General features: G+C 41.3%; 1 protein-coding gene across 1 annotated transcript in view; it reads left to right on the forward strand.

Annotated features, from left to right (window-relative positions):
- Positions 1-27,709, forward strand: part of nbas (NBAS subunit of NRZ tethering complex) — a 144,144-nt gene that overhangs the window by 16,152 nt on the left and 100,283 nt on the right. The window contains exons 10-24 of the mRNA XM_056405187.1: positions 1,654-1,792; positions 1,888-1,953; positions 2,071-2,199; positions 2,688-2,751; positions 3,254-3,447; positions 5,203-5,478; positions 9,525-9,650; positions 9,991-10,142; positions 10,311-10,448; positions 15,226-15,304; positions 17,637-17,741; positions 18,280-18,416; positions 21,583-21,669; positions 22,943-23,096; positions 26,939-27,124. Of these exons, the coding sequence (XP_056261162.1) occupies positions 1,654-1,792; positions 1,888-1,953; positions 2,071-2,199; positions 2,688-2,751; positions 3,254-3,447; positions 5,203-5,478; positions 9,525-9,650; positions 9,991-10,142; positions 10,311-10,448; positions 15,226-15,304; positions 17,637-17,741; positions 18,280-18,416; positions 21,583-21,669; positions 22,943-23,096; positions 26,939-27,124 (2,032 nt within the window). The remainder of the gene's footprint in view (positions 1-1,653; positions 1,793-1,887; positions 1,954-2,070; positions 2,200-2,687; positions 2,752-3,253; positions 3,448-5,202; positions 5,479-9,524; positions 9,651-9,990; positions 10,143-10,310; positions 10,449-15,225; positions 15,305-17,636; positions 17,742-18,279; positions 18,417-21,582; positions 21,670-22,942; positions 23,097-26,938; positions 27,125-27,709) is intronic.

Genomic DNA, 27,709 nt, shown 5'->3' on the forward strand with positions numbered 1-27,709 from the left:
ACCCATTGCCGAAGATGCTCCGTGACACGATGTACAACTTAAATATCTGAATTTGAAAATTGCTGAGTGATTTCAGACGCTTTCATCATTTGACATCTAGGGGCAATGAGTACACACAACATGTCGTCAATACGCTTGTAAATATGTATTATATTGACTCCTGTGCTAAAACTAAGTTTGAGTTTACTGCATTACAACTCACTTTAAATGAAACTTTATTTTTATTTTATGAAAAATGTTGCTTTGCAGACAGATTATGCTAATGAAATATACAGTATATACTATAAAAACATCACCAGATAAATCCTGAAAAAAGTTCTTATACAGACATTCCTGCATAGGCATAAAATGTAACATTATGGAACGGGGCCAAGAGGCTTACTCAGGAATAAATGAAGCAATCACTTTAATGCAATACCTGCAGGAATTGACTATAGCAGTCCAGAGTGTCCTTGGCCCTCATCACAACTCAGCAGTCAAAGGTTTCGGTTAATTATGTCTGGCTCACACCCCCGTGACCTTACTGTTTTCACCATGCTACCCCAGTCTGCACAGACCAGATTTAGTTTGGCTTGTGAAGCTTGGTTTGGCAGCTTAATGGATTTTGGCAGTTACTGTCAAATGTTTGCCAACTGATAGATGAGATGAAACTTTAATGACCCCTATTTGAAAACTGGGTCAGCAACAGAGAGAACAGGCTAGAGGTAAGAAAAGATGAGGTGAGAAGCTGGATATAAGAAAAATCATTTCAACAGCTGAACCTACACAAAATACTAATACTATATTAATGAAGATATAAAATGTTTTATATTATGTGTCGCACTGATGGCATTACAAATGCTCAGAAATGTTTCCAGATGTGTAATTAGGCATTGTGATCTTTTTATTTTCAGAATTAAAGACACAGTTAATTATAGTGCATTGACGTGCATCAGGGGTGTATTTGTAGTCCAGTGTCTGTTTTAATGAAACCGAAGATCACATTATACAGAAATGTTAGCCTTTTCAGACTTGATCTACAATGTTAACACAAAAAACAGCTTTTTTTTTTTTTTTTTTTTTTTTTATCAGCTTACAAACTCACACTCGGCTCTTGGCTCTTACTAAATGTGCAGTTTCTCTGCACCAGGGGGCAGTGTTGAACCAGACAGCACTGCTCCATCCACACCCCCCCCTGAACTCCTGGCCGCTGTCGCATCTGCTCTGTTTCACTGCAAAGGCAGACCTACAGATCACTGTGGTCATTGTGGTGTTGTTTGTCTCTTAACTGCCTGGCAATTGATTTCCAACCAGACTTTTATCTCTGATATTTAACTTTTTAATCCACTACTTTGCTAAATGGCACTTCTGTTGTGTGAATGCTCACAATACCTCAGCTTGACCCCAAGATTAAGGATGACCTCACAGTGACCATCTTAATTCCCTGACCTTGTTATGTAGTGCTAATTGATCTGTTGGGGCACAATCATGGAGGTAGTAAGTGTGTTTGTATGTGTTTGTGTGTCTGTGTGTGTGTGTGTGTGTGTGTGTGTGTGTGTGCGCGCGCACGCACGTGTGCGTGTTGTGTGTGTGTGTGATTTTCTTTTGTGTAGATAAGGACTGTATTTAACCACTGACTGTCACACAGAGTGCGTATACATGCTTGTTTTTTAGACTGCTGCTGGTGGGAGGCTGTGAGTCGGGGGATGACAGTACGTCCAAGGCCTCTTTTTGTGGCATCACAGCCTGGAGGGCTCTCTCTGGCTCGCCGCACTACAAGCAGGTCACCAGCTATGAGGATGATGTCAATCCAGTGAGGAGGCTGCACACGTAAACACATGTTCACGCGCAAGTGTCCAAGCAGTATCTAACACACGCATTCTTCTCGTCCACTATGTCGTCTGCTAGAATCAGAAGAGAGGTTTCTTCAGGATCCCCAGCTTCAGATTCTTTTCAAGACAAGGAGATGAAAAGGTAGTGCAGTGTCTCTCTACTTTCTGTTTGCCTCATTGCCAATTTAAAATTTATTTGGAAGGGATTAGAGATTTTCTTAATGAAAAGATTGTGTGTGTCTGCATTTGTGTTGTCCAGGACGGTGTATTCCGCATGAGCCTGAGCCCCGATGGCACCCTCCTAGCTGTCATCCACTTCTCAGGTCGTCTGTCTCTCTGGGACGTCCCCTCGCTCAAACAGAGGGCCACATGGAGCCAAGACCAACAGGTACACCTCTAAGCTGCTTGTGTGAATGTGTGTTGTGTGTATGCTTGCATGATCTTGCTTATGCAGAATAAATCTGTGTCCTGCTAATATTTTGTACATTAGATGCTTGACTGGCTGTATTAATGTAATCTTTCTCTGGCCCAAGTATGAGTGTGTGTGTGGAAGGAGAAAGATTGTGTGTGTGTGTGTGTGTGTGTGTGTGTGTGTGTTTACATTAAACATTAAGTGAGGTGGCTTAGGGAGAACTTATATTTGCAGAATGTTTTGCCGATTTATGTTGCATGTGTGTATGTTCTTCTTCATTGCTGGTCTGAGCTGGCAGATCTTGTGAGTGTGTGTGTGTGTGTGTGTGTGTGTGTGTGTGTGTGTGTGTGTGTGTGTGTGTGTGTTGAAAGTGTAAGTGTAAACAGGGTTAGCAGATTAATTAATTCCGCCCTCCTCTCCCTCCCTTCTTCTTTGGTTCCTCCATCCTTCGGTCCTCCCTTCAGCCAGGATTTGAGGAGATCAACCCAGAGTGGAAGACATCGCTGGAGAGAAGGAAGAAAATAAAAGGTAATTTGGCCTGAAGGGTTAGAGAGAGCTGACCTTGTTGCTGACACAGCAGTACACACTGGATACAATTTAGTGATCTTTGACATGTCTTATTCAGTGAATTATACAGTTATTTAGACATGCAACCATATGCCAAGGCTAGCAAACATTTTTCTTCTTCAGTATCCATGCTTGTGAGTGTGCCTATATGTGTTTGTGTGTGTGTGCCCGTTTGTGCAGCTGTAGTCTTTTTTTGACGGTTTTGGGCCAGTAGTAATGACAGCTGTGACAGCTTGTGTACGCAATAATCTGTATATGGGTCTTCGTCTCATGCATGACAAGTGATAAATATGTCCACAGGTGTAAATTCAAAAATGTTAATATGGGCAAAAGTATGTGATCCGAAGATTTGGGACTAATGAGGAAAATTTTAATACAGTTCTCTCTTGGCTTTGGTCCAGCTTCCTCTGGTGTACAATCACATCTGTGTAACTGCCCTTATGTCTCTTCATACCTGTCCCAGATAAGGAGCAGTACTACCCGCTGGTGGATGTGAGCTGGTGGAGTGACAACGTGTTGATTCTGGCTCGCTGCTCCGGGTCCGTCACCGTCTCATCGGTCAGGACGCTCCGCAACCTCCTGGGCAAATCCTGCGAATGGTTCGAGCCCTCACCCCGAGTCACCGCAGCGCACGATGGGGGCTTCCTCAGCCTGGAGGTAAATGTCAAGACAGCGGTATGCATGTCTGTTTAAGTAAACAGAGAGAGAGGGAGTTTGTAGGAATGCATGTGAGGCTTGTGTAAGCATCTTTTAGTGCTAGTCATACATTATAAATCCTCAGGGCTTTAAGAGGCATATTATAGAATAGTGGACAATTGTTTTTTTTATCCTTTCATCCATTTTCTAAACTGCCTATTCAGTTCAGGGTCGCACAGGATTGGATGCCTCTCCCAGCATCACTGGGTGAGGAAAAGGGAACACACCGGACAGGTGTCAAGTCTGTTATGGGGATGTCAGGTCTTTTGTTTATATTGTTAAAGACTGACACGAAAAAGTGCGTTTGAGGACACTCTTTCTAATGCAAACTGAGTCAGTTGTACAAGAAAATCAATCACAGCACAAATGTGTGCATTGATTTGTGATAGATTGTTTGTAATTGGAGCTGATGTGATTCCCCAAAGGACAGCCTTTTCTGACAAATAGAAATTTTAACCTCAAGTCCTATGTGTTTATATTCATTCAGGCATTTTCAGTTGTGAGCATCGTTGTGTAAAAGCATGAGTATATGTGTGTATAATAATAATGGAAAAGCGTGATGATGAAATATGTTTCCTTGCTTCCTTCCTTGCTTCTTTATCCTCCCACAAAGACCCTGATATATCACATCACCCTTCTCTTTTATTTCAGTCTTCGCTTCTCTTTGTGTTTTTTTTATCTGAAAACATTGGGAGAGCAAATCAGATAGGTTTCTTTACCAGCCAGCTGCCAACTTTTGGGGAAAGGTTTCATCAGCCTGCTTCAGCATGGAGTGGGGGGAAGGGTGCCTGTAGCTGTATCTACAGCTGAGTGTATGTTGAAATTAAATTATCTTGAAGATGTGGCTTGTGCTGCGCGTACGCATCAATAGATACGGAATAATGTGACCGTTTATGATGATTAGTACATGTGCATCTTCTTGTGTGTATGATAAGCTGGGGTAGTGTGTTAGTGCAGCACTATGGAAGCTACCTCATTGATTAAGGTGCTTAATGTTTTACAGGTGCTAAATGTTTCATAACCCCCAGCTGGGAGCTGTGCTCTGCTGGAGGGGCCAGCATTTTATTTTTCTCTAAAACCCAGATGGACATCACTGCAAAATATGAGGACTTGCTACAGAGATGAAAAATGGTTGAATAATTTTTTTCCAAACTGAGCCAATCAAAAGACGAAAAGAAAAGGACAATACAAGCTGAAGAAAGTACTTTGGCAGCTTGGATTTAGATTTTCTATTGAGCAGCTTGACCTTGCTGTTGTTTTTTGTTCACACAGCCTGCTGATCTGGCATGAGGGTGTGAAATTATGTGTGTTTACCAGCGTAAGCACAGAGAGATGTGAACTGTGCTGCATGGCATTACATGCTTCATTTTTCATTCTTCATTTCCTACTAGAAAATAAGTGTCTATGCTCAGCGTCACAAAGTTGTCGTGGGCGAACACCGTGAATCTGACTCCATCATCGCGGATGGGTTCTTCTGATTTGCAGATTTGGGCCAACAAGACAGATGTATTTTTATGTAAAAAGACAACTGTGGTTTTGTGATCTATTCCATATGTTTGCATTATAATTCAAATTTATGTCTAATTTACATTATTCTCCTATGCACCTTCATTTTGGTTTCTTTAATTCTTCTGCTTCCAACCTCTTCTTAATTTTTGCTGTCTGAGTGTGCCCCCATCCCATTCGTAATGCTGGATTTTGTTATTTTTGTCACAGTGTGAGGTGAAGCTTGCCCAAAAGCGTGGGCGTCTGGAGAGCAACCTGAGCGGTGGGGCCAGTGAGGATGAGGAGTGTGATGATGGAGGAGACTCTGACTCAGACGAAGAGTCCTCAGCCAAAGCCCGCTACTTTGGCTATATCAAGCAGGGTCTTTATTATGTGACAGAGATGGAGCGCTTCGCCCCGCCACGCAAGCGCCTCCGCACTGTAATCAAGAACTACCGACTGGTCAGCCTTAGGTCAACAACACCAGAGGAACTGTACCAGAGGAAGGTAGGAGGCCGACACAGTTTGTAAATGACTGGAATATTAAAGTTCACATGCACATGCTGATGATTAATCTAACTCTCTTGAAGCATTAAACTTGAGCCTCTTGTTTATAAGGGAAATGGCTCTGAATTTTTGCTATACCTGCTATCACAGAGTGCTCTGTTTGAATTTTAAAAGACCTCCTTTGAAGCCTGAATCCACATTGTCACACGAGCACTTTTGAAAGTGTTTGAGACAAAGGGGGAGAATAATGAGACTCCTACATGGTGATTGTTTAACACTGTTTATTCCATTGCACAGCTCTCTATGAAAATAATGTAAGTGTGTATGTCTGTATATTTTTTTCAATTGTTCCCAATGAGAAGAGACTGTATGTGGCCACATGCTGCCGTCTAGAGAAAAATTGCTCCACCACCCAGCATCTTCTTTCAAATTGCTCCGCCTTGTTTGTGCGGCTGCTCCAAGTGCTTCTAGTTTAACATCTCTGAACTTTTCAGAAAGGTGCTGGTGTTCTCACTGCAGGTCCTTTTCAGGTAACCAATCAGATGGGGTGAGACTCATCACCCTGGTAACCAAGAAAAATTGAGGAGAAGCACCTTTCGTCCGTTTCTGTCTATCCGGGGCTTTGTGATATGTCGGAAAGAAAGTACCACACGGAGACAGAAAAGCCCAATTGTGGGAGCAAATTTGCCAGACACTGAATGGCGGTGGTCATATGTTGTCAAAAAAAAACAAAACAAAAAAAACCCTATATGGACACACGCCCTTAACTTTTCTATGGTCAACATAGAAAACATCATACCTGCAAAACATCAACATGTCAGCACTGTCATAACCAGCCAGTGCTCAGTGACTGTGGAGAAAGTCTTCTCACAACATTCATATTTCATAACAGTATTTCACAACCTGTGTGGACAGGAACTTTTTTTGATACATTGATGCAGTTGCAGTGTGTTAAAACCAGTAGGAGGGAGGCAACTCACCACAATTGGGGAGAAAATAAATAATCATGTTTTTGTTACTGTTTACTTATTCATTGCAGCATACACAACAAAATGCTTATGTGCTTAGGCGACAAAAGCTTTCGTCAGTTTTCATGCTGGAATGCCTTCATGTTTGCATTTGAATGTTCTTTCAGCTCAGCAATCTAAACAACAATTCCAGTGCTGACATGCAGTTCCTCTTTCTTACACAGTATTATAAATTTACTGCCAAAGAAACTGATATTATCTATTCTGTGTTTTTTAAAGATACTTCCTTCCTAATTATACAAGGCCTTTTGTAAGGCCTACATCATATCCAACTGATTCAGGAGTCCCATGCACCTCACTGTAGTGCCAGTAATCATATTTTAAGAGCAGATGTCAATTGTCTTCAATGGTGGATATCACATTTGTCATAACTATTCATTTGTTTTTTGCCACTTAGCAGTAACTGAAGGATGTCATATGAGTACGTTTGGTCATTGACTGAATTATAAAATGGCTGATCTGCAAAATTGGTTTCCAACTAAATAAATCCTGTGCCAGTTCAGTGAAGTGCTATTGTTGTGTTGGATCAGCTCCAGAGTGCTGTTGAGGAGAAATGAAAACCAAGCAAGATGTTCAGTCTGCTTTAAGGCTATTTCTCAGTCCCAGGGGGTTTTCTGAAATGCTAATTGCTGCATTAGAAATATGGCTGTTGTTGCTACTCACTACAAATTGCAGCAAAGACAACAACATGCTCTATCATAAAGCACAGCAAGAGTGGTATCGGCTCTCGATGGTCCCAGGTTTGAGCATGGTTCATCAGTCATTTTTATGACCCATCATCTACTGCCTTCTTCATCATTGTCATCATCATTAGATGCCATTAGTCATCACCATCAATCCTAACAGTGGAGAGTTACAAAGTAATATATCATTATTATCTCTTTGTAACACTTGGTACCCACAGCACTTCACCAGCTGCTGCTGCTGCTGCTCTCCTGTTGGATTTGTTTTTTTCTTTTCTTCTTCTTTTTTTTTTCTCCTCCACACATACATGTAGGCGTGTGAGTGAAGGGGAGAAAGGGTGTCGGTATTTGTCTGCACGTACGTATGTACCTCGGGTTTATTGTGTGTGTCATTGCCTACACATTGCTTGTGTTAGATCTGTACAGTTTGACTTTTCTACACTACACACATCAACACCCAGAAACCAGACTGACATGATCTCTCCTCAAAGATTCACTTCAGTCAAGGTTGTAGTCCAATTGACTGTGAATAGATCAGGACAGGTGATTCCGGGTTATGCCCTCAAGTCGGCCTCCTCATGTGTTTTGGAGTTTGATAATGTGTTCAATGGCCTAACCCTGGCTATATATGAGTAGCACACTGGCAGGGCTGCTAACAGTTTTATTAGCTGCATCCAGAGAGAGATGGAAGCAGTTTTTGATGTCCTCCTACGAGAGGTTTCACTGTGTGGGGTTCTTATTGCCCTCGAGGAACCACAGTCTGGCTAATGTGTTGCTTTGTACTCCTACACACAGAAAGAGATGGATACTCAGTGTGTGTTTCTGTCATCGCGTTTGCACACACGTACTTTAATACACATTGTGTGGGCCTGCATAAACTGAGGTGTGATGATGTTGCTGGATCAAATAATTTTGTGAGACACTGATATAACACAAAACCTCTTTTATTAGCATCATTATGTGTTGATATGTGTTGCCAGGCTAATTCAATATTAATGATAATAATGGCAACAACAACTGCTACTATGAAAGATAAATATATGGTAGGGTAGCAAGACTAATCTTTAGCTGTGCTAGTGGCACTGCTCAGATGTATTTAAGTACAGCTGTAATTTAAGCTAAAGCATACTAACAATACAGTACTCACAATAACGATGCTGACATGTTGACAAGTTAAATGTGTTAGCATATTTTCAGATTAGCACTTCACATATTTGTATGCACGTTGTCAGCACTTTGGTAATCCCCTGACTTGTCATCTACCAGGTCAAAGCTTTTAAATTGTCCACTACTTTGGTTTATGACCTAATACCTGTCAAACTAATGAAATTTCTATAAGCCTCAACATGTTAATTAGCAAATTTTAGCATGCTAACACACTAAACTGAGATACTGAATGTGGTAGACATGCCTGCAAAATCAGGATGTTAGTTAGCATTGCCATTATTAGCATGTTAGCAGGCAGCATTTAGTTTAAACCACTGTGTGGCTGTAGACTTTTAGTAGTAGTATGGACGCAGTATGTGATATTAAGTCCCAATGTCTGGCACATGACTCCTCCTTTAGGTTTTCTCCCTCTGTCCATTTGATTTTCTCTTTAAATGTCCTTGATTGTTTTATTCCCCTTCAGCCAATCTCCTTATCCCTCTGTCGGAGACCCAATTCAAACTTTTTCACATTGCTACACAGATTGAAATCTACACGTTCGAGCTGTTCCTATTCAGCTTTTGAGTATTCGGTGAACGTACTCAGGATTTCCGAAGTGCCATGACTTCTCACCGGTTTATTCAAAAACCTTGGCTTCTTTGTCCTTCAGTGTAATGGAAAATTGGGCTGTGAACTTTTCTCCTGTTTGTTTTTTTTCTTGCTTAGAGATTTGCTTTAAATACCATCTGGTTTGAAAGCATTTAATGTATTTTATCCATTTAATTCTGTAAAGGGACACAGTGTGTGAAGATTGAATCAGTAATATACCCTTGGGACTATAATTGGATATTAAAAAACTCAAAATGTACCTTGCAGAATATGAAATGAATTAATTGTTTTGCAGTTATGTTTTTTTTTTTGTACCCAACTTTAATTTTACAACAGAGAACTAACTGTGCTACTTAATTCTAGTTGCTGTCTGCTGAATTCCTGGACAAGCTGCCCCTCAAATGGATTGCTCCTTTCATTTTACAAACATTGCTTGTAAAATGATCATCATCTGCTTGTCTTTTCTGATTGTATACATTTGTTTTAGTGCTGTCTGTTCCACAGTGTGAGGAAACCATGAATATATATTGATCATGCCTGCATAATGTGTTTATTATGTGCATTTTTGTTTGTCGCACAGATTGACAATGAGGAATACGGTGAAGCCCTGTCCCTTGCCCAAGCCTATAATCTGGACTCTGACCTGGTCTACCAGAGACAGTGGAGGAAGAGCACCGTCAGCATCGCCTCGATACAAGATTATCTGGTAAGATATGGAAGAAATAGGAGAGATCGGTATGAAGACATGAGGAAAGGAGGATAAGGGACGGTTAAAAAGAGAGAGAGAGATGAAGAATTGTATCAGAGCTGTGGTCTTTATCACAGTATATTAGATGTCTGGTAAGAAATATGCAGTAAATGCGTTTGAGTGAGTGGGAGAAGCACACGCTTAAGTGCAGCACAACCCCCTTACTCTATTTCACGCATCATTTTTACCAATTTGTATCAAATTTTCACACCCTCCCCTCCTAATTCTGTATCTCATTTTATCCCATCATTTCTTCTGAACTCACTGCTACTGCATCCATTCCCTACATCCCACCCAGAGCAAGATCCGCAAGCGGTCATGGGTGCTGCACGAGTGTGTGGAGCGCGTCCCAGAGAATGTTGATGCGGCCAAGGAGCTGCTGCAGTATGGCCTGAAGGGAACTGACCTTGAGGCCCTCATAGCCATTGGAAACAGAGAAGATGGAGGAAGGTAAGGCATGCATGAACACCACCAATGTGGCATGCATGAACACACAACAACGCAATCCTTGCACATACATAGTCTATAGATGAAAATTGATTTTTGTCATTCTGCCTGTTAGTTTTGTTTATCGATTTTTGCTTTTTAACTATGTCTGATTTCATTGCCCTCTCCCAGGTTTATCATGCCAGGTGATGTTGACCTCGATGACCTACCTTACGAAGACATGCTGTCAGATGATGAGGAGCTTGAGATGAAGAAGGAGAGGGAGAACAGCAAGAGACAAGAGCTGCTAGCCAAGGTCGATTTTAGCAGGTACACTGCCAATGAGATGGTTGGTTAGTCAGCTTGGTAATTCAGTCAGGCAACAGACGAAGACAGGAAGTCACAGCAGGCAGAAATGCTGCCAATGTTCAAAATGTACAAAGAGGAGAGAATTTGTTTGAACAAAATCACAAGGACTGGCTAGTGGTTACAGACACCATCCTTCAGCTGGAGGACCCAGGGTCTGTTGGCAAGCACCTGCCTTTCTGGTGCAAGTTACCAAAGCCTGTATTTTAAATATAAACCTTTTGCAGTATAATACTCCTTTATGCCAAAGTGCTGGGGGCTGATTGTTACATTTTTCACTGAACTTTAAAGTACACCAACACCAGCTTTTTAGTCTCAGTAGCAGTTGTTGGGTGGGTGGAAAAATCCCACCAAGGGGTACCCAACCCTAAACTTAAACCATGTGAGTCGCCCTGTCTGCAGGTTTTTGTCTGCTGTATACAGATTAAATTAAATCTTTATAATTCCCAGTGTCAACTGGGCATAGTGACGGCACTGCTGAAAATAAAGAAAAAAGAGATTGTGGTGAAGGTATTTAAGGTATATGCAAGGAAACCAGGAGGAAATCGGAGAGAAGGCTGCCAAATTTAACACTGATTGTTTGATTAGGTCGCACACCAGAGAGGGGATCATAAAGGCAGGGACATTAATGAGGATGAGGGAGAGAGAGAGGGAGAAAGCGTTGGTGGAGATTAGTGGGTAATCTGCTGGAGGTAATTTATGCCTTTGTTGTCGAGTGCCCAGGGAAAGACTAATGAAAAACCCTTTAGTGATCACTAATCACCTCTCATGTGTACACACACACACAGACACACACACACACACGCACACACCCGCACGCATGCACGCACACTCACACAAAGATGCAAATACACATGCCCATGCATCATGAAACATTCTCAATCTGAAGTTCATACACATATTGCACACACGTTAAAATGTCCAAATATAAACACAAGAAAATATACATTTATTGAAATAAGCGATGCACATTAAAAATGCAGATCCATATTGTGTTTACACAAGCAAGCATTGTGCATACAGGTATTTCAAGCTTCAGTAGCTGGAACGTGCTGTCTCTATTGTTCTTCTCGTATCAGATACTTAACAAGTGAGCCTCCGGTCTGCATGTGAATGAGGAAGAGCAGAGGCAGTGTAATATAAATCCATTGTAACATTGGTCCCACAGTTCCCTGTTTGCCTGTTTGATTTTCTTTCTCTTTAGCTCATTGTGTAATAAAACTGTTTAGCTTCATTGCAGAGCTGCCGTCCATGGTAGATAAAGAAAAGATGGAGGATAAGAAAAAGATATAAGAGAGAGTAAAAAGATCAATAATTTACAAACATTAAAGGAAAAATTACCTTAGATAAACCTCAGTGAATTACCTACCTTTAAATATGCCTATTTTTCACCTTTCTCTATCTTTGAGTCACAGTGTGTATCTAGCATGCACACACACATGTCCCCAAAATTTTTTTATATATATTGTGTGTGTGTGTGTGTGTGTGTGTGTGTGTGTGTGTGTGTGTGTGTGTGTGTGTGTGTGTGTGTGTGTGTGTGTGTGTGTGTGTGTGTGTGTGTTGGGCGCAGTGAAGCCCATCACTAATGGATCTAACCATGTTTCCTTGAGGCCTGCGGCCAAGGCCTGGGACAGATAATAATTCTCTTAATTTCTTTTTAACTACACCACCATTACAGAAATGGCTTGGTATCGATCACAGCTGCTCCAACCGTGTGTGTGTGTGTGTGTGTGTGTGTGAGAGATTCTCTTTTGTGTAGATAAGGACTGTATTTAACCACCGACTGTCACACAGAGTGCATCTTTTGTTCTCTATATGTTCTGAGGTTGTCTGTGTATGTGTGCCTGAAAGACAAAATCAACCAGGACTTTTTTCGATCACCCAGTCAGTGTGGTGAAATAAAGTGTGATTATTCTTTTCCCATCAGTTAAAAAAGAGAGGAATCAAAGATTTTTTTTGTAACTTTTGGAAAGTTCTTGTCCAGGAGAGAATCACATTTCCAATAATTGGAGTCAAACGCACTCAATCAACTTTTGCTACACTATATAAGATACTAAAAGATGTTCATTTCCCTCTTACTTTTAAGCACCCAATAAAATGACGGATGCTAATATACTCCAGCCACTCTAGTTACTACCAGCTGCACTCCTATAGGCAATGTGTTGCACTTGCACTGCATTCACTTATCCTGAAATATAATGCCACATAAAATACAGACTTCCTCAGCACTTGGTTATTGCTTTTTTTAATTTTTTTTTTATTCCTAACTGTCATGCACCAGATCAGTGTTATTTGTCTTGCATGTTTTAAAACTGTCCTTTTGACTGCATGCAGATAGTTTTATCTTTTAGCCTCTTTCTCCTCAGTCTGCATGTGCGTAATAAAGTATAATTCAGAACCCGCCAAGGGTCATTATAACTGCTGCTCTGGCTCTCCGCATACAACAACAAGCTGGACAATACTGCAGGGGTTTTGTATGTGTGTGAGTGAGAGAGAGAAAAAGAAAGAGAGATTGGGGGGAAAAGGAGGGAAAGGAGTGTGAGGATGATTGTGCAGTGTGCTGCAAGGTGTTTATGTTCATATCTGATCAGATTCAGACCTCAATCAGAATTCTCATTTTCTCATTTGCTCCAGCGTTGGTGGTGTGTGTGTGTGTGTGTGTGTGTGTGTGTGTGTGTGTGTGTGTCTGTGTATGTCTGTGTATGTCTGTGTATGCTTTTACTGTGTCATCCATGTGCATGTGAAGGCATGAGCCAAAGTGTTTTTGTCTGTTATCCAATTTTGTCCCTCATACTGTGTGATAATCGCTTTTATCACGCACCACATTTTGTGTGTGTGTGTGTGAGTGTGTTGGACTGTTTATGCATTTCAATCTCTGTGCGGTACAGTCATATTCGGGGTGTTTGCACAGAGATGGAGGAGCCATTCCATCTGATTGTAATAACCTGCAGTTCTGATAGCTTTCAAATACAAGATGCAGACACACACACACGCCTTGAAGCAATCAGGTTGCAGTCTCTTTACATTAGACAGCATGTGCGATGATGTGTAAGAGTCTAAAGCAGAGTTCAAATTGTGCACATTACATCCTAAACCTTAAAGCCCTCAATCGCCATTCAGATGTGTCGCAGTGTATTTGTTCATTCTGGCCCTTTCTTAACCACGTTTTCCCCTTGAGTCACTGTTTATTGTAAGGGCAATTCAGGGAACCAATATAAACCTTTACAAAGGTGCAGGCGCTCTGCTGCCCTTTTGGTGTACAGCCAGGTTGCCCATTTGTATGTGTAAGAGTGTACTAGCCATGCTGTTTATGCTGTACCTCAGTGGAATTCAGCTGCAGGATTAGCAATTTAGAAGCAAGAGGCGTGGACCTGAATTGAACATTGAACTACCTCTAACCTGTTTGTGGCCATTTCCACAATGCCGTTCTCTCTACGGACTCCACCGAGGGAAAAAGTTCCAGACATTTAATCAGCGGCTGATGTTAGATATTGAACTAGTTTGGTTCTGTAGGATATTGTAAAAATGTATGCATGTTTATTAAAGATGATGATTAAAAAGTCACCAGTCATGCTAGCCGCTCCGGTTGTCAGGCACAGCGCCACTCTGAGCCAAACACTAACGTCGGATCTAAGAAACAGTCTCACGGTAAATAAAGAGGTTTATCAAAACTTCAGTCAACCAAATCATGAATGGGAGATGTCCTGTCACCATGCTTTCTTCCTCTGAGACCGTTTTGTTTATGGTGAAGGTTATGATTGAGCCATCATTCAAACCCCCTAGAGGACAACAGGAAAAATAGTTTTCTAACATCTCGTCTCATCTCCGCTCCATCTCTCCCCTGCCATCCCCTCTCCTTCCTCCATCTTCACTTTTCTTACTTTGCTCTGAAGAGGCAGAGCAAAGCAATAATTACCACCAGTGTGAGTGCTAAGCCGCCACTCTTTGATGTGCCAGAGAGTGTGTTCAGCCAGTGTTAATCTCTGTTAGCCTGTGTAGAGGAACTCTGATAAGGCCTGATAGCGCACTCTGTAATGAGGGATTAAGGATTAAGACGGCAGTGGAAGGGTCAGCTCCCCTGTGGTCTCACTGCGGTTGATCCTGGCCAAGTTTTTGCCTTGGACGGTGTATGTGTTGAAAAATGTTTTATTTTACTGTGAGGATGTGTGAGCCAGTGGGGGGGCACATGACCACTCACATTAGTTTTCAGCCTTCTGGTTCCTTTTCCCGTGGGCATACCTTGAGTGACTGAATTGTAGGTAGATCCCATATAGCTCAGTGCCTTGGTGTTTGTGGTCATCCAATTTATTTATGGTGGTGATTAAATGACATTGAAAATGGATTCCTGAGCAATCACTCACCTCTTTGACAACTAGCATCCCATTCATAACAACTGAAGGGTTCTTCTGGTCATAAGGAGTCTGAAAATGATTAGGTCTAGAGGGCACCATGTGGTATAGTAGTTGCAGGTGCACTGTATAAGGATAATTTACAGTTAATTTAAAGCTAGAGTGTGTGTTAGCGCAGTGAACAGACAAAGCCTGAAGTTTCATTTGACTATGGGGGAAAAAAAGAGCAAGAGCAGATCTTATCATTTCAGTTGAGGTTTATGTTAATTGCGATGATGTGCTGAAGTGCTTTTGCAGGCATGCTGTTGATCTGTGTGTGTGTGTGTGTGTGTGTGTCTGTGTGTCTGTGTGTCTGTGTGTCTGTGTGTCTGTTCATGTACGTGCATGCTTAGACTGACTCTGGAGCAGAAGGAGCTGTGTCGGAGTCGACTGAAACTACTCTCCTACCTGGACAGACTGGCCACATATGAGGTAACAACAATCTCTCACCATTATTGTGGTACTTTGGAGTGACCCTTGGAAATCCTGCACAGAATTATCATATAAATCATATAATAATTATTATATAACCTGAAGACATACCAAATTTGCTAGTTAAATATATTTTATTAGGACTAAACCTAAAGATTATTTTCCTTTTTGATTAGTCTGCTCTTTGTTTTCTCAATTAATCTATTAGTTCTTTGTCTATAAAATGTAAGCAAATAGTGTAAAAGTGCTAAGCCATCCAAGATGACTTCTTCAAATTCTTTTGTCCGACCGACAGTCCAAACCCAGTATATTCAGTTTCAGTTTGCAAATCTGACCAACAAGCGTAAAAGTCTGCTAGAGTCACTCATGAGTCACTCAAGTCCCGGTTCCATTAATTATGACATATAATGACACTGGAACTGTTAAGCTGAACTACACTGTAGTCACGTGTAAAACAGAGGAAAATAAACACCCTTTGGATCATGGTTATGCACGCATGATTGAAACATGAGCTGTTGTGCAGAATTCGTATACAGCTGTACTGATTTTAAAAAAAGAAAAAAGTCATATCCATTCCATCAGACATATGGTACGTGAGATGCACGACTGAAAAGCCGAGCTGAAACACATAGATAGATATATCTATACATCTATCCCACAGAGGATAGTCAGCTCACAAAATTTATATTCACTTATCATGGCTTCACAGGGTTCAGTGGGTATAGAGCAGAAGTAATTGATTGGATCAGCCTCCTACCTGTCAGAGGTGTGAACTCAGTATGATGCTCATTGCAAATTCATAATACAGCGATTCCTTTGTATCTTTACCGTCTGTCTGTGTTGAGATAAAAATCTGTAAAAAGAAAAAAAAAAGCATCCATAAAAGAAAAACAAAATACAGTTCATGTTCAAATACATGTGTTGATCGGTTCAGTGTCTAGCCAGCGGGCTCAGTGGAGTGTTTGGATGATTTCCAGACTAATGTCTCATTATGAAAATGAGATTTAAACCTCATAGGAAGGGGAATGTGTCTGAAGTTCTATCAACTACTATTAAAATTATACTTATGCTCAAAATTATACTCACTAAAGGACCATATTATGTGTTCATTTACATGTTTACATGATCTAATGTAATAATTTTCTTCAACAGTCTTTATTGCTCAGTGTTTACCCGATGACAACTTAATTCTTTCTCCTTTCATATCCAGTCAACCAAAGCACAGAGACTTTTTCTCATCTGTCTTTCAGTCATTCTTTCTTTAATTAATCTCTTTAGAAAAGTAGAAAAGTTGATACACACATGAGAGGCATTTTAAGTATGTGAATGCTGTAAAAGAATGAATGGTTTGGTAATGTGCTTGCTGAAAGTATTCCCAATTTTGACATAAGAAAATATGGTTTTACTATAATACTAATAGGCCTACAGTACATGAGCGCCAGTGCAGGATAGATAGAAACCTGCTTAAAGTGAACTTGAACTTTGAGACTGGCAACTACTTAACACTTCGGATTTTAGATTTACGATGAATAGTGTTAACATGCACACCCTTCTCATCCACAATAAATCATAAATGAATGGGGCCATACTTTCTCCTACGCTAGAGAGGAGAGATGAGATTTTACCCTGCTAGATATCCAACTCAGACAAAATGACGTCTCTCTCTTTATTCGGACATTGTCATGGTAACTGCAGTACTTGTCAGATTCCTTTTGCCCCAATCCATTTTCCCTGGCTGTCTATGAATATGATATTAGGGTTTTTATCATCCCGACTTGGGCTGCTCTGTCTGCATACGGCCCATTCAAAGGCTATCAATCAGACACACACACAACACACACGCACGCACGCACGCACGCACGCACGCACGCACACACACACCTCTACACAAAGACACACACTCATAGAGAATGCTACAGAGATTTTATACACACAGACACACATAAATCCTTCGAAGCCAAAGGCCAGGACAACAAATGATCCCTCTTGACATATGCGTGCGCACACTCTCTCTCTCTCTCTCTCACACACACACACACACACACACACACACACTTCCAATACCTTCCTCATATGGTTCCAACTAAAAGGACAAGGCAGTTATATGCTAGAAAGTTAAATAGCATCTGTGTTGATTTTGCCTTAGTGCACTCATTTGCAGTCTCTGAGTTTGACCTTCTATCTGCTCATCACCATTTTTCTCTGGAAAGATAACCCTCTGCGTCACAAATTTCTTTTTATGAACCACAGTTGTGTTCCGTCTCTCTCTATCCTTCTTGTCCCCCTCCCCTCCCTTTCCTCTCTCTCTCTCTCTGTTGCTCACACTCTCCAGGAGATACTTGGCGGGCCTCATGCAGCGGAGCAGAAATACGATGCCGAGTTCTTCAAGAAGTTCCGCAGTCAAAATATTGTTTTGTCAGCAAGAAACTATGCCAGGGTAACATCAGACTCTCACTTCCTCCGAAATCTCTCGATTAATATCTCACTTAATCTGTTTGTTTTAGCTGACTGCAACTCCATGTGGCACTGATGTGATGTACACATTATTAGGGACACCTGGGTAAAACTAATTGGCCTAATACAACAGTCCTGCATTAAATTCTCCCTTCATGACTGTTACAATGTTCAGTTTTTATTGAAAATGTTTTATATAGGTGTTGATTCAACTTCAACAGGTGCTGATGAACTGTAGTATGTTATACAGAGATATATGTAATTTAGCCTACCTTCATTCATATAAATGTGGTGGAAAAAAATAATAGACAATGATAACTGAGCGTATTTCTCTGTATGTCCCACAAAATCTATTTTTTTTCCAGTATATTGTATTAAAAGTTACTGATTTGTGTCAAATAATTACATCTAGTCTCATTAACTTTCTGCTATTTCTTTTAGTTATGTCATTTTTTTTTACAATATAAAATCTGTTTAGTAAAAGTTTTTGGTCTTTGGATCACACATTTGTTTGTCAACAGGAGAGTAACGTGCAGGCTCTGGACATTCTCTTCACGTACCACGGAGCAGATCTCCTCCAGCACCGGCTAGCTATCCTTTACAATTTCCCAGAAACCACCTCTCCACACGAGTACACCATCCTGCTGCCTGAGGCCTGGTGAGACTCTCACAAATCTGCACATCATCATAAAAAAGGAGATTGTAGTTACAGTGCTACATAGAAACAAGAGACTGAAATGTTTTGTTTTATCATTTGAAATGCGTTTTAATAAGAATTGAGCAGCTATATTCTGTTACAGAGGGAGCAGTTTCAACGAGATATTCCATGATATCCACTTCACTTATGGAACATGTCAAGAAAATTGAATTCACATTATGTAACTTTACACTGACAGGAGGGTGAGGATTTATACTTTTTGAATTCCTAATTTAACATGTACAAAGTACTTTAATGAAAAATGACACATGAAGCCCAACTGTAAAACTTCTCTTTATACAACAATTCACATTGCACACATAGACACGGCAGTGAAAAAAACACGCATTACCACAGGGACGTGTGCCCCCTCTCATGTCTGAAACTCAACGTTTACACCTCTCTGAAATGCACAAGTCGCGTTTTCCTCTACATCGCAAATTAAAATCAGCCATCACTAGAATCACATCTCTTTTGGAGTGTGCGCTCAAAGGTCTTTCTCACTTCTTCTTTGTTCTCACCTTCACACAGCAACACATTTTTTTTTTCTTCCCCGTCCTTGAAAAGCACACACACACACACACACACACACACCACACACACACACACACACACACACACACACACACACACACAAGCATATTCTCAGCTTGGGTTTACTCTGACACTTACACACACAGCAGTGAAATGAAACGGAAGACACTTAATTGCTACGTTCTACATTTACATGTAAAACTTAAACATATTAAAGTGATACAATACTAGCTACAACTATTACAACTGTGGTTTTTGTTCTAGCTTTTGCCTTACAGTGAATTTCTGTTTTGGGTATGTCAGAACTCTGAAGGGGAGGGAGTTTGGGAGTGGGTGTGACAGAGGAGTGTTTTGGCAGGGAAGAAATCATTCCTCACCCCTTATGTTTCACTTATAGAGGTGACAGACTCCTCATTTCCCCTCGCCTTTTTCCCCGTTCCTATATATACACGACTGTTTAATGTATTCAAATACCACATCTACATTCCTACAAATAAACACATGTAAACAAGGTCAAAGTCCCCTGGAGTCATGAGCTAAAGAACATATACCATATAGAACACACACACACACACCCACCCACCCACCCCACTACTGCTCCCTTTTATTAGCCATGTCTAAGTTTGTAGGGAGGTCAGGCGGCTGTGGCTCTGCAGTGAGCATCCATCATGGCTCTGCCGCTGTGGGGCAGTTTCCTATTTTCCCCAGCCTGTGAGCACCAACTGCTGCTCCAACAGCACTTGCTCCTATACTGCAGCAGACGGAGCCAGCTCAAGCCATCTGTTTGGAGCTCACTTGCTATATACTAAAGTCTTGCTTTGCTGGAAGGGGGAAAATATTCTCCTGTAATATTGATCAGGTCTATGAGGGGACCTATAGATGCGTGGAAGAATGCATAATAGTTGTGTTTTGTTGAAAACTTTGCCTGTAGCTTGAAAGGCTCGGCCGAGTTGAAATAAAAATAAGCTCAAATGCCAAGTCCATGTTTGCTTTGCATCTCCATTTTCTTGCCGCCCCGCTTCCCTGCCTCTCTCAGGCTGACGTGAAGTAGATTAGGGGAGCGGGCGTGGAATAATTCATTCCTCCCATCGATATCCGAGTGCTCACACCAATATTTACTCTCCATCCTCTAACCTGGCTGTCTTTAATGAGGAAAGAGGACCAAGGAGTTATGCAATGACAGAAAAAAAGAGAATGAAAGAGGTTCACTTTCTGTGGGCATTTTAGAGGTAGCGGCGAAGACTTCTCGATCTCTGTCATCCCAGTGTTAAAATTCCAATCTTAATGGATGAACTTGTGCTGGCGTGTTGGTAAAAATCCCCCTACTTTTGTGTCCTGACATAAATCACATCAGCTACTTGGACACTTCTTATGTATTTTGTGATTGGATAGAATTTATGGCCGTGTTAAAAAACTGCTGCAGCGCGTGTGCACTCGGCCTTTAACTGCACCAAAGCTATAGATGATTTGTAGCCCGCTCTATCTCCCTGAGTTTTACAACCGCAGTACATATTTTTCTGTCCACAGACAAATAGATAACAAGAATAAATGCATTAATCCTAGAATAAGAGTTAAAACCACTTCTGTTCACCCCAGTGTCTCAGTATGTGTACATGTATTCATGTATTCATGTATTCATGTGTGTGTGCGTGTCCGTCTGTCTGTCTGTCTGTCAGTCTGTGTCTGTCTGTGTGTGTGTGTGTGTCTGTCTGTCTGTCTGTGTGTGTTTGTGTGTGTGTCTGTCTGTGTTCTCTGTGTGTGTCTGTGTTCTCTGTGTGTGTCTGTGTCTGTGTGTGTGTGTGTGTGTGTGTGTGTGTGTCTGTCTGTGTTCTCTGTGTGTGTCTGTGTTCTCTGTGTGTGTCTGTGTCTGTGTGTGTGTGTGTGTGTGTGGTGTGTGTGTGTGTGTGTGTGTGTGTGTGTCTGTGTGTCTGTGTGTCTGTGTGTCTGTGTCTGTGTCTGTCTGTCTCTGTCTCTGAGTGTCTGAGTCTTGTCGGCACTGACACGCGAGGTTACAGAGTCATTCTTCACTTTGGTTTCTTTCCTTGTGTGTTCCCTATTTATCTTCCTCAGACCTGTCACACTCAAGGAGACCAGGAAGAAGTAAAGCTTAGTACCAACCTGGCGTTTAGAAAATAAAAGTCCTCGCTATTTACAACCGAAGAACGACACAGACTCTCTTTGAAAGTTCTTTGACTTGTTTATTGTTGTGCTTTTGTTTTTTTCTCCCCACTGCTTGTTTCGTTCCTCATTATGCTCTGCTGTTTCCATTTCCCATGTTTCTACCTCTCACCAGAATTTCCCTGTAGTTTATGACCATGTTTAGTCTGCGACAGTAAATGTCTTTCCTGATTTAGCAGGTTCCATTATAGGTGGGTGGGTAGGTGTGGTGTGGTGCCGTTTATTTTTTTGATTCCTGGTCTTTGCTCTGATATCTGTGTGTTTTTGTTTTGTCATATTTGCACTTTTCCCTAAAACTGACCCTCCTTCTTCCTATTTTGTATCACTCTCCTGTTCTCTCTCTATATCTTTCTCTGTCTTTGCCTCTTTCTCTTTTTCCCCTTATTCTCCGTCTCTTTCTCTTTTGTTTTCCCAGTCTGGATGACAGAGATGAGTTGGTGTTGATTCCGTGGGATGAGCAGAGACACAGAGATATGGACTGGTGCGAGGCAGAGGAGTGCAGGTAAACAGCTAACATCACCCTTGACATAAACACACTGCATTATGGCATGGCACACAAAGCATTATAAGAAACCAAGCTTGGACAATACTAAGATACATCCTGACAAACTCTCTCTGTTCCCATGATAATAAATCCTCTTGCAGTGTAGGATTGTTAAAATTCATGCTCCATACAGGACAGATGCTTCTGCTGGCATCATTATGTGAAACAAAACATGACATCCTATTATCCAAATGTTAAACAGAACCATAACAAACTAATACCAGATCTTGCTGCACTGCCAAATTATGCCATTTGCCTGCTTCTGTAGGGAGGCCAGTTTCATTTACAATTTTATTTAGGGAGCTCTTTTTTGTTTTATTGCTCTTTGGTGTACAGTCATAATATCAGTTGGCAGTTGTGGTATACTTGGCCAGGAATTACAGGTTGAAATTTTGATACTGCGTGGAGTTACGGTGATGCCAGCAATGTTTAAGACAGTGTTTATGACATGTTTTGTCACCCACACTTCCTTTTTGTTCATCCTCCGCTTCTGTGCTTTATCCTTTTTTTTTTTTTTCTCATATTTTTCTTCCTTCTTTTTCGGTTTTCCTTTTTCTCTCTTCTCCCTGTTTGCTCTAACCCTATCTACTCCCCCTGGAAGGATAAGTCTGGTGATACTCTCTATTTTTGTTGTTCTCAGCAAATCCCATGAAAAGACCAACAATGTGTTTGTCTAACTGTTAATACTTTCTGACCCTTTCTGTAACCTTGAGCCCATTTGTTCCTACTGAAGATAGGAGTATTTAAAAATGGGTCATGAATATTATTTTCTTTTTTAAAGAATGTGAAGCAATCTCCCAAAACAGATGGGTACTGTAGTTTTTAACAAACTTTACTCCAACTAGAGTAATTAGTGCATCTGTTGGGAACTATTTTCAGCCGTGGATTTGGCGCTCTTGTGAGTATTTCCATCAGCAGGACAGTGTATGTGGCATTGACACAAAGCAAATTACAGTGCCTGTGTTCTTTGTAATGAAGGAACATGTCACGCAAAACAACAGTGTGACTCAGTGATGACTTTTTAATTTAAGTTTCTAGGCAACAATAGGCCTTTATGGTGTAGAGGAATTATCTATGTCTGGCACAGATGAGAAAAGAAAGAAGCAATTCATTGTTGATTTTGGTCTTTTCATAGGATTTGTTTTTTGATTTTTCTCTTTCCTAAAAACATGAGTAGATGAATAAAATACACATGCAATCAAAACACTCTTCCCCCCCATGTCTCCCTCAGAGCGGTGCTGGAGCAGAACTTGTTTGATGATGACAGCTTCCTGTATGAGGAGGTGCCAGAGCTGCTGAAGCTCCGTACGGACACACCCTCCATTGAGCTGCTGACCGACTGGTACCAGAGCAGAGCCCAGGATATCGACTCCGGCTCCAGACAGGTATGAACACTCTGAGGTGCTTTTTGGATGGTTGAACCTCCTCGTACTACAACTCTCATACCTCTGACCATTTCCCACAATCGAACAACAGTCATTCACACCCACTTCACGATATGACTGGCCTGTTGTGTTCTTTTTCATTCTTTACACAAATATCTCTGTCACTTTTCTGCATGAACAATTTAGTGCTACACCATGAATGTCTTCCAGAGGAGACTGTCTGAAAGTGTGTGGTGTTATCCCAATATTTAAGCTGTTAATGCATCTCGCCCTTTTATGACAGCACATTTTCATTTTACCCTATCCTTGAGCGTGGCTGCTCGGGACATAGCCCTCTAACATGGCTTGACAACACATCATACAAACGAGTTCCTTTCAAGTGTATCACCAGCTTTATCTTTTAATCTTCTAATTGTGGCTTGAAACTGAGAAAAGCTCTGTTCAGACAGCTGGCTGCCATGGCGACAAGGAAGCGTTTTTCAACAACATCTAACACCTGCACAGAATTATGGGATTTTTTGTTGCCCTCACTTTAACCTTGCAGTTAGTATATTTGTCCCTTGTTAATGATAAAAATCCGCTCCAACTGGAAGAAATTTCTGTTTTCAGGTGAAACGTTTTACACCCTGCTGAGGTTCCTTTTCAGGATCCGTGTACTTAATTGAAACTTACAGCAGGACAGCAGCAGAGGAAATAATGGACATCTGGCAATTGGGAAGATAATTGCCGTTGCACACTTCTTTTCTTCGTTGTCTCTTCTTTGATTGGAGCAGAAAAATGTGACAGGCTGGGATTCAGACTGCAGAAGAGATGTTGCCAACCTCCATCAGTCAAGGTCACTTTGATCCTATCTGTGACAGTCATTATCATATTTGCCATATGGACTTCTAATGAAGAGTAACCAAAGCTTCTGTCATCTGCGTTCTGTTGCTGTAACTGAAAAATATGACTTGATAGGACTTGTTTAGTGGAGTAATGGGATGTAACCACTGGAAATGCCCACTCTCTCCACCCACACTATCCACACCGCGGCCCTGTCCCCTCTTTACCTCCTTCACAGTGATGGATCAAGGTTGTCACAGTGCTCTCTTTGTCTTTGTGAAAGGACTAACTGGGGTGCAGTCATATCTTTCCCCTTCATTTCTCCATTTCATCCCTTTCACTGGGTGTAAGGAGGATGGAGGAGAAGAGATTTGGGGGTCCATTGCTCATTTTTGAAGACGACTGGGGAATCGTGCCTTTCATCATCCACTCAAGAGAAAGAGGGAGACACTGAGCGACCGAGTGTGTGTGTAAAAAGGAAGTCTTTGTTAATCTCTAGGAATCACACCAGCTCTCTCTTTCATTCTCTCCCTTGTTCCTTTTTAATTAGACCTCATCTCCTTTTGCTCTCTGACGCGTTACGCCAGGAGCCTCTTGGGACCGTCTCTAACTCTTATGTCTCTTGCTTTTTCACACACTTCTTTTTCTCACTGTCTCTCACACACAGATGCGACAGAGAGAGATATTGGAACAGCTCTGTTGCCATTTGCTGAGGTTTTTTTTTTTCTCCCCTCCTTCCTGCCCTCTTTACTTTTTCATCTCATTTGTTCTCTCTCGTTTGCACCCTCCTCCCATCCCTCATCTGGCCGTGTTTATGCTTGGGAGAGCGTTTTAATGGAGGAAAATGGGGTTTGATTAAAAGGAGCCACATAAGAGGAAGCATGATGTGTTCTAAACCAGTCACAGAGCGGTAGGAAGCTAGGCGCTGAATGGGAAGATTGACAAGATGACTCAGAGAGAGAGAAAGAGAAAGAGAGCGCGACGGGTTTTGAAAAAGCAGAGAATAGAAGTGCGACCAAAAGGAGAAAGAAGGAAAAAAAAAAGATAAGTACTGGGCCAATGCAACATCCCTAGTTAGCTTAGGGTGTATTACAAACAGAAAGAGGGGATGACAGCACTAACAGATGTTGAGGTAAAAACAGAAAGCAATCTCATGAAAAGAGCTGTCTGTGAGAAAGAAAATCACCAGTTATGAGGGGGGTGAAAAGATAGAAATAAAGGATATTAAAAACAAGTGTTATCTGAAACACTGTTGGCAACAAAATGCTACAAAATGAGAGGGTGGCTTTGGAAAAGCAGACAGAGGGGCAACAGGCTTACAGAGAAGGGGAAGGGCCAGACTGGGAGTTCAAACGAAGGCCAACGATGATCTGTTGTGCAGTTTTGTTAAGAGGTGGGAAGAAAGAAGAGGATCGAAAAACTGAGTTGAAGAGAAAATGTAAAAATTATGTTTGAAAGAAAGGACTGAGATAGGACCGGCAGGAGAGACAAAGAAGGATCAAATTGAGCTGGAGAATTAAACCGAGGACTTGGCGAAATCTGCTGTGGTAGTGAGAGGGAGGCAGAGGACACAAGTTGTGTTATAGAGCAGAGAATGATGAGGGGAGGGCATGGAGATGAGGTCGTAATTAAAAAGTGTGAGATTTTAATGTCTGAATTGTCTGCGGTTAGCTGGGGAGTCTATCTCTTGAGAGCGGGGAAAGAGGGGAGGAGGGAGGGATGGAGGGAACGGGGAGGATCTTTACTCACAGTTAGATCAATAGACTTCTCTCTTGTTGTATCTAATTGCTCAGGCTCTGACTCAAGGTGATTTGGGTTTTCCCTTGTCCATGTGTATGTGTGTGTACATTTCACAAATTAAGGGATTGAGTTATTCATTCAGCGAGAAATGCGTTGAGATAAGCTGAAGATGACAAGGTTGCAGAACCTCTGTGTGTGTGTGTGTGTGTGTGTGTGTGTGTGTGTGTGTGTATGTGCTTGTGTACAAGCAAGATGCGGCGGTAACTGCTGTGTCAATGGGCTCTCCTTCTCTAAAAGGTGGAGAGAAAGCAATCATCGCTACAGGGCCTAGTGGCATCTGCTATTGATTGGCTGGCATCCACAGGTGGCTGAGCATCGATTGGCTGGGCATGCTGCCAGCACAGAGGTGGTCGGATATTGATTGGTTGCTCTTCTGGATGGAATTTCATCGATCAGAGTAGCGGGAAGCCCAAATCTTCCTTCTTTTACTGTGCAAACTAATGATTGGATATTAGTAATGACTGACAGGTATTACCTAGTTTTGGATTGGTTGGGATATTGTTATTTTGTTCGTGTCCCAGTGATCTCAGCAATAGTTTTTCAATTATGTGGCTTATCGTGTCTCTTTTTCTGCCTGCTATCCAAGTATCTTTGACTTTGTTAAATGGAGTGAAGGTGGAGAGATACAAGGCAGTTCATATACAGTGTATACCCATACAGCACCACAAAGTGCAGCATCAACTTTAAGACAGAAGCAGTTTTTTGGAGGGTTACTTTTTAGCCATGCAAGCAGCGTTTACATTGAGACAACAATGTCAGTTGTACACACATTCATGGCATAGCATTCATGACTTTAGTGATTGGACTTTTCCTCAACCTTAAGTTTGACGTTTGTGGTTCAGCATGAAAGGTCTTCGCAATAATTGGAGTCATTTCCATGCATTTGCGTGTGCACAATCATGGGCTTTGTGTTCCCCTGACTTTTCTTCTAGTGCCGTAATCAGGTCACAATTTCAATTTTACCAGTACTTGGGTTTATCTGTCTGACAGTATTTTCACTATAAAAATTACAATCACACAGAGCTGCTAATGTGGTTGTAGACTGTTAGTGTCACTGTATAATGCTAGTTGCCTGAAACCAATCAGCATAGTTCATACAGTACTAAAGAGTAAGTCCATTAAAAGATGGTAGTATAATATAAGAAACTACCTTATAAGAAAAATGGTTTTGGCTTTGCTTTTTCCTCTCTCTCTCATTGGCATTTCTCTCTGTCCATCAGGTGGACTGCGCCCTGTCACTGGTGCGTCTGGGGAAGGAGCGTGAGATCCCAGGGCTGGAGCTCTTGTGTGATGACTTGGTCACCATGGAAACACTTGTGTATGAGACATCATGTGAACTGAGTCTGACACTTAAAGATCTGCAGCAGTTAAGTGACATTGACAAGCTCTGCCTGCTTATGAAAAATGTAAGTGATACATAATTTGCACCCTTCACATTTCAAAAATGTTTGCCTTTATATGTTTTAGAATCAGTAATTGGTTTGAAATTCATATTTCTATATCATAAAATTAATTAAGGAAGTGGAAGGCGAATGATAGTTTGCATGCTGTTGTTCTCACTAGGCATTTGCTGATGTAGCATTATCTTAGCTAAAAAATATAAGAGATCATCATGTTACTGAAATATAATAACACCCTCCCTCTGTACACCATCAACACATGATGTCATGGCGATGTGTCACTGTCATTATTTAAACATATTTATTAAAGTATTTTCATATTGTTGACCAAATCCTTTTTAAAGATGAATCAAGCTACGTTTTTTAGTCTCTGCTGATGAAATATTGCTTTCTGTTAAATGTACATTTCTTATCTAGTTCACAATAAGTGAGATGTTCAATGTCAGTAAAAATAAGATTGCCATATCCCTACAATTACATTTCAAGTACCATAGTGTGGTTACTTTAGAGGAGCTAAGTGTTTCTATTGCTACACAGCCAATGTCAGAATAAACAGCTATTTAATTACCAGACACAGAAGAAGCTAGCTAA

This window comes from Seriola aureovittata, chromosome 19 (assembly GCF_021018895.1).
Source record: "Seriola aureovittata isolate HTS-2021-v1 ecotype China chromosome 19, ASM2101889v1, whole genome shotgun sequence".
Lineage (NCBI taxonomy): Eukaryota > Metazoa > Chordata > Actinopteri > Carangiformes > Carangidae > Seriola > Seriola aureovittata.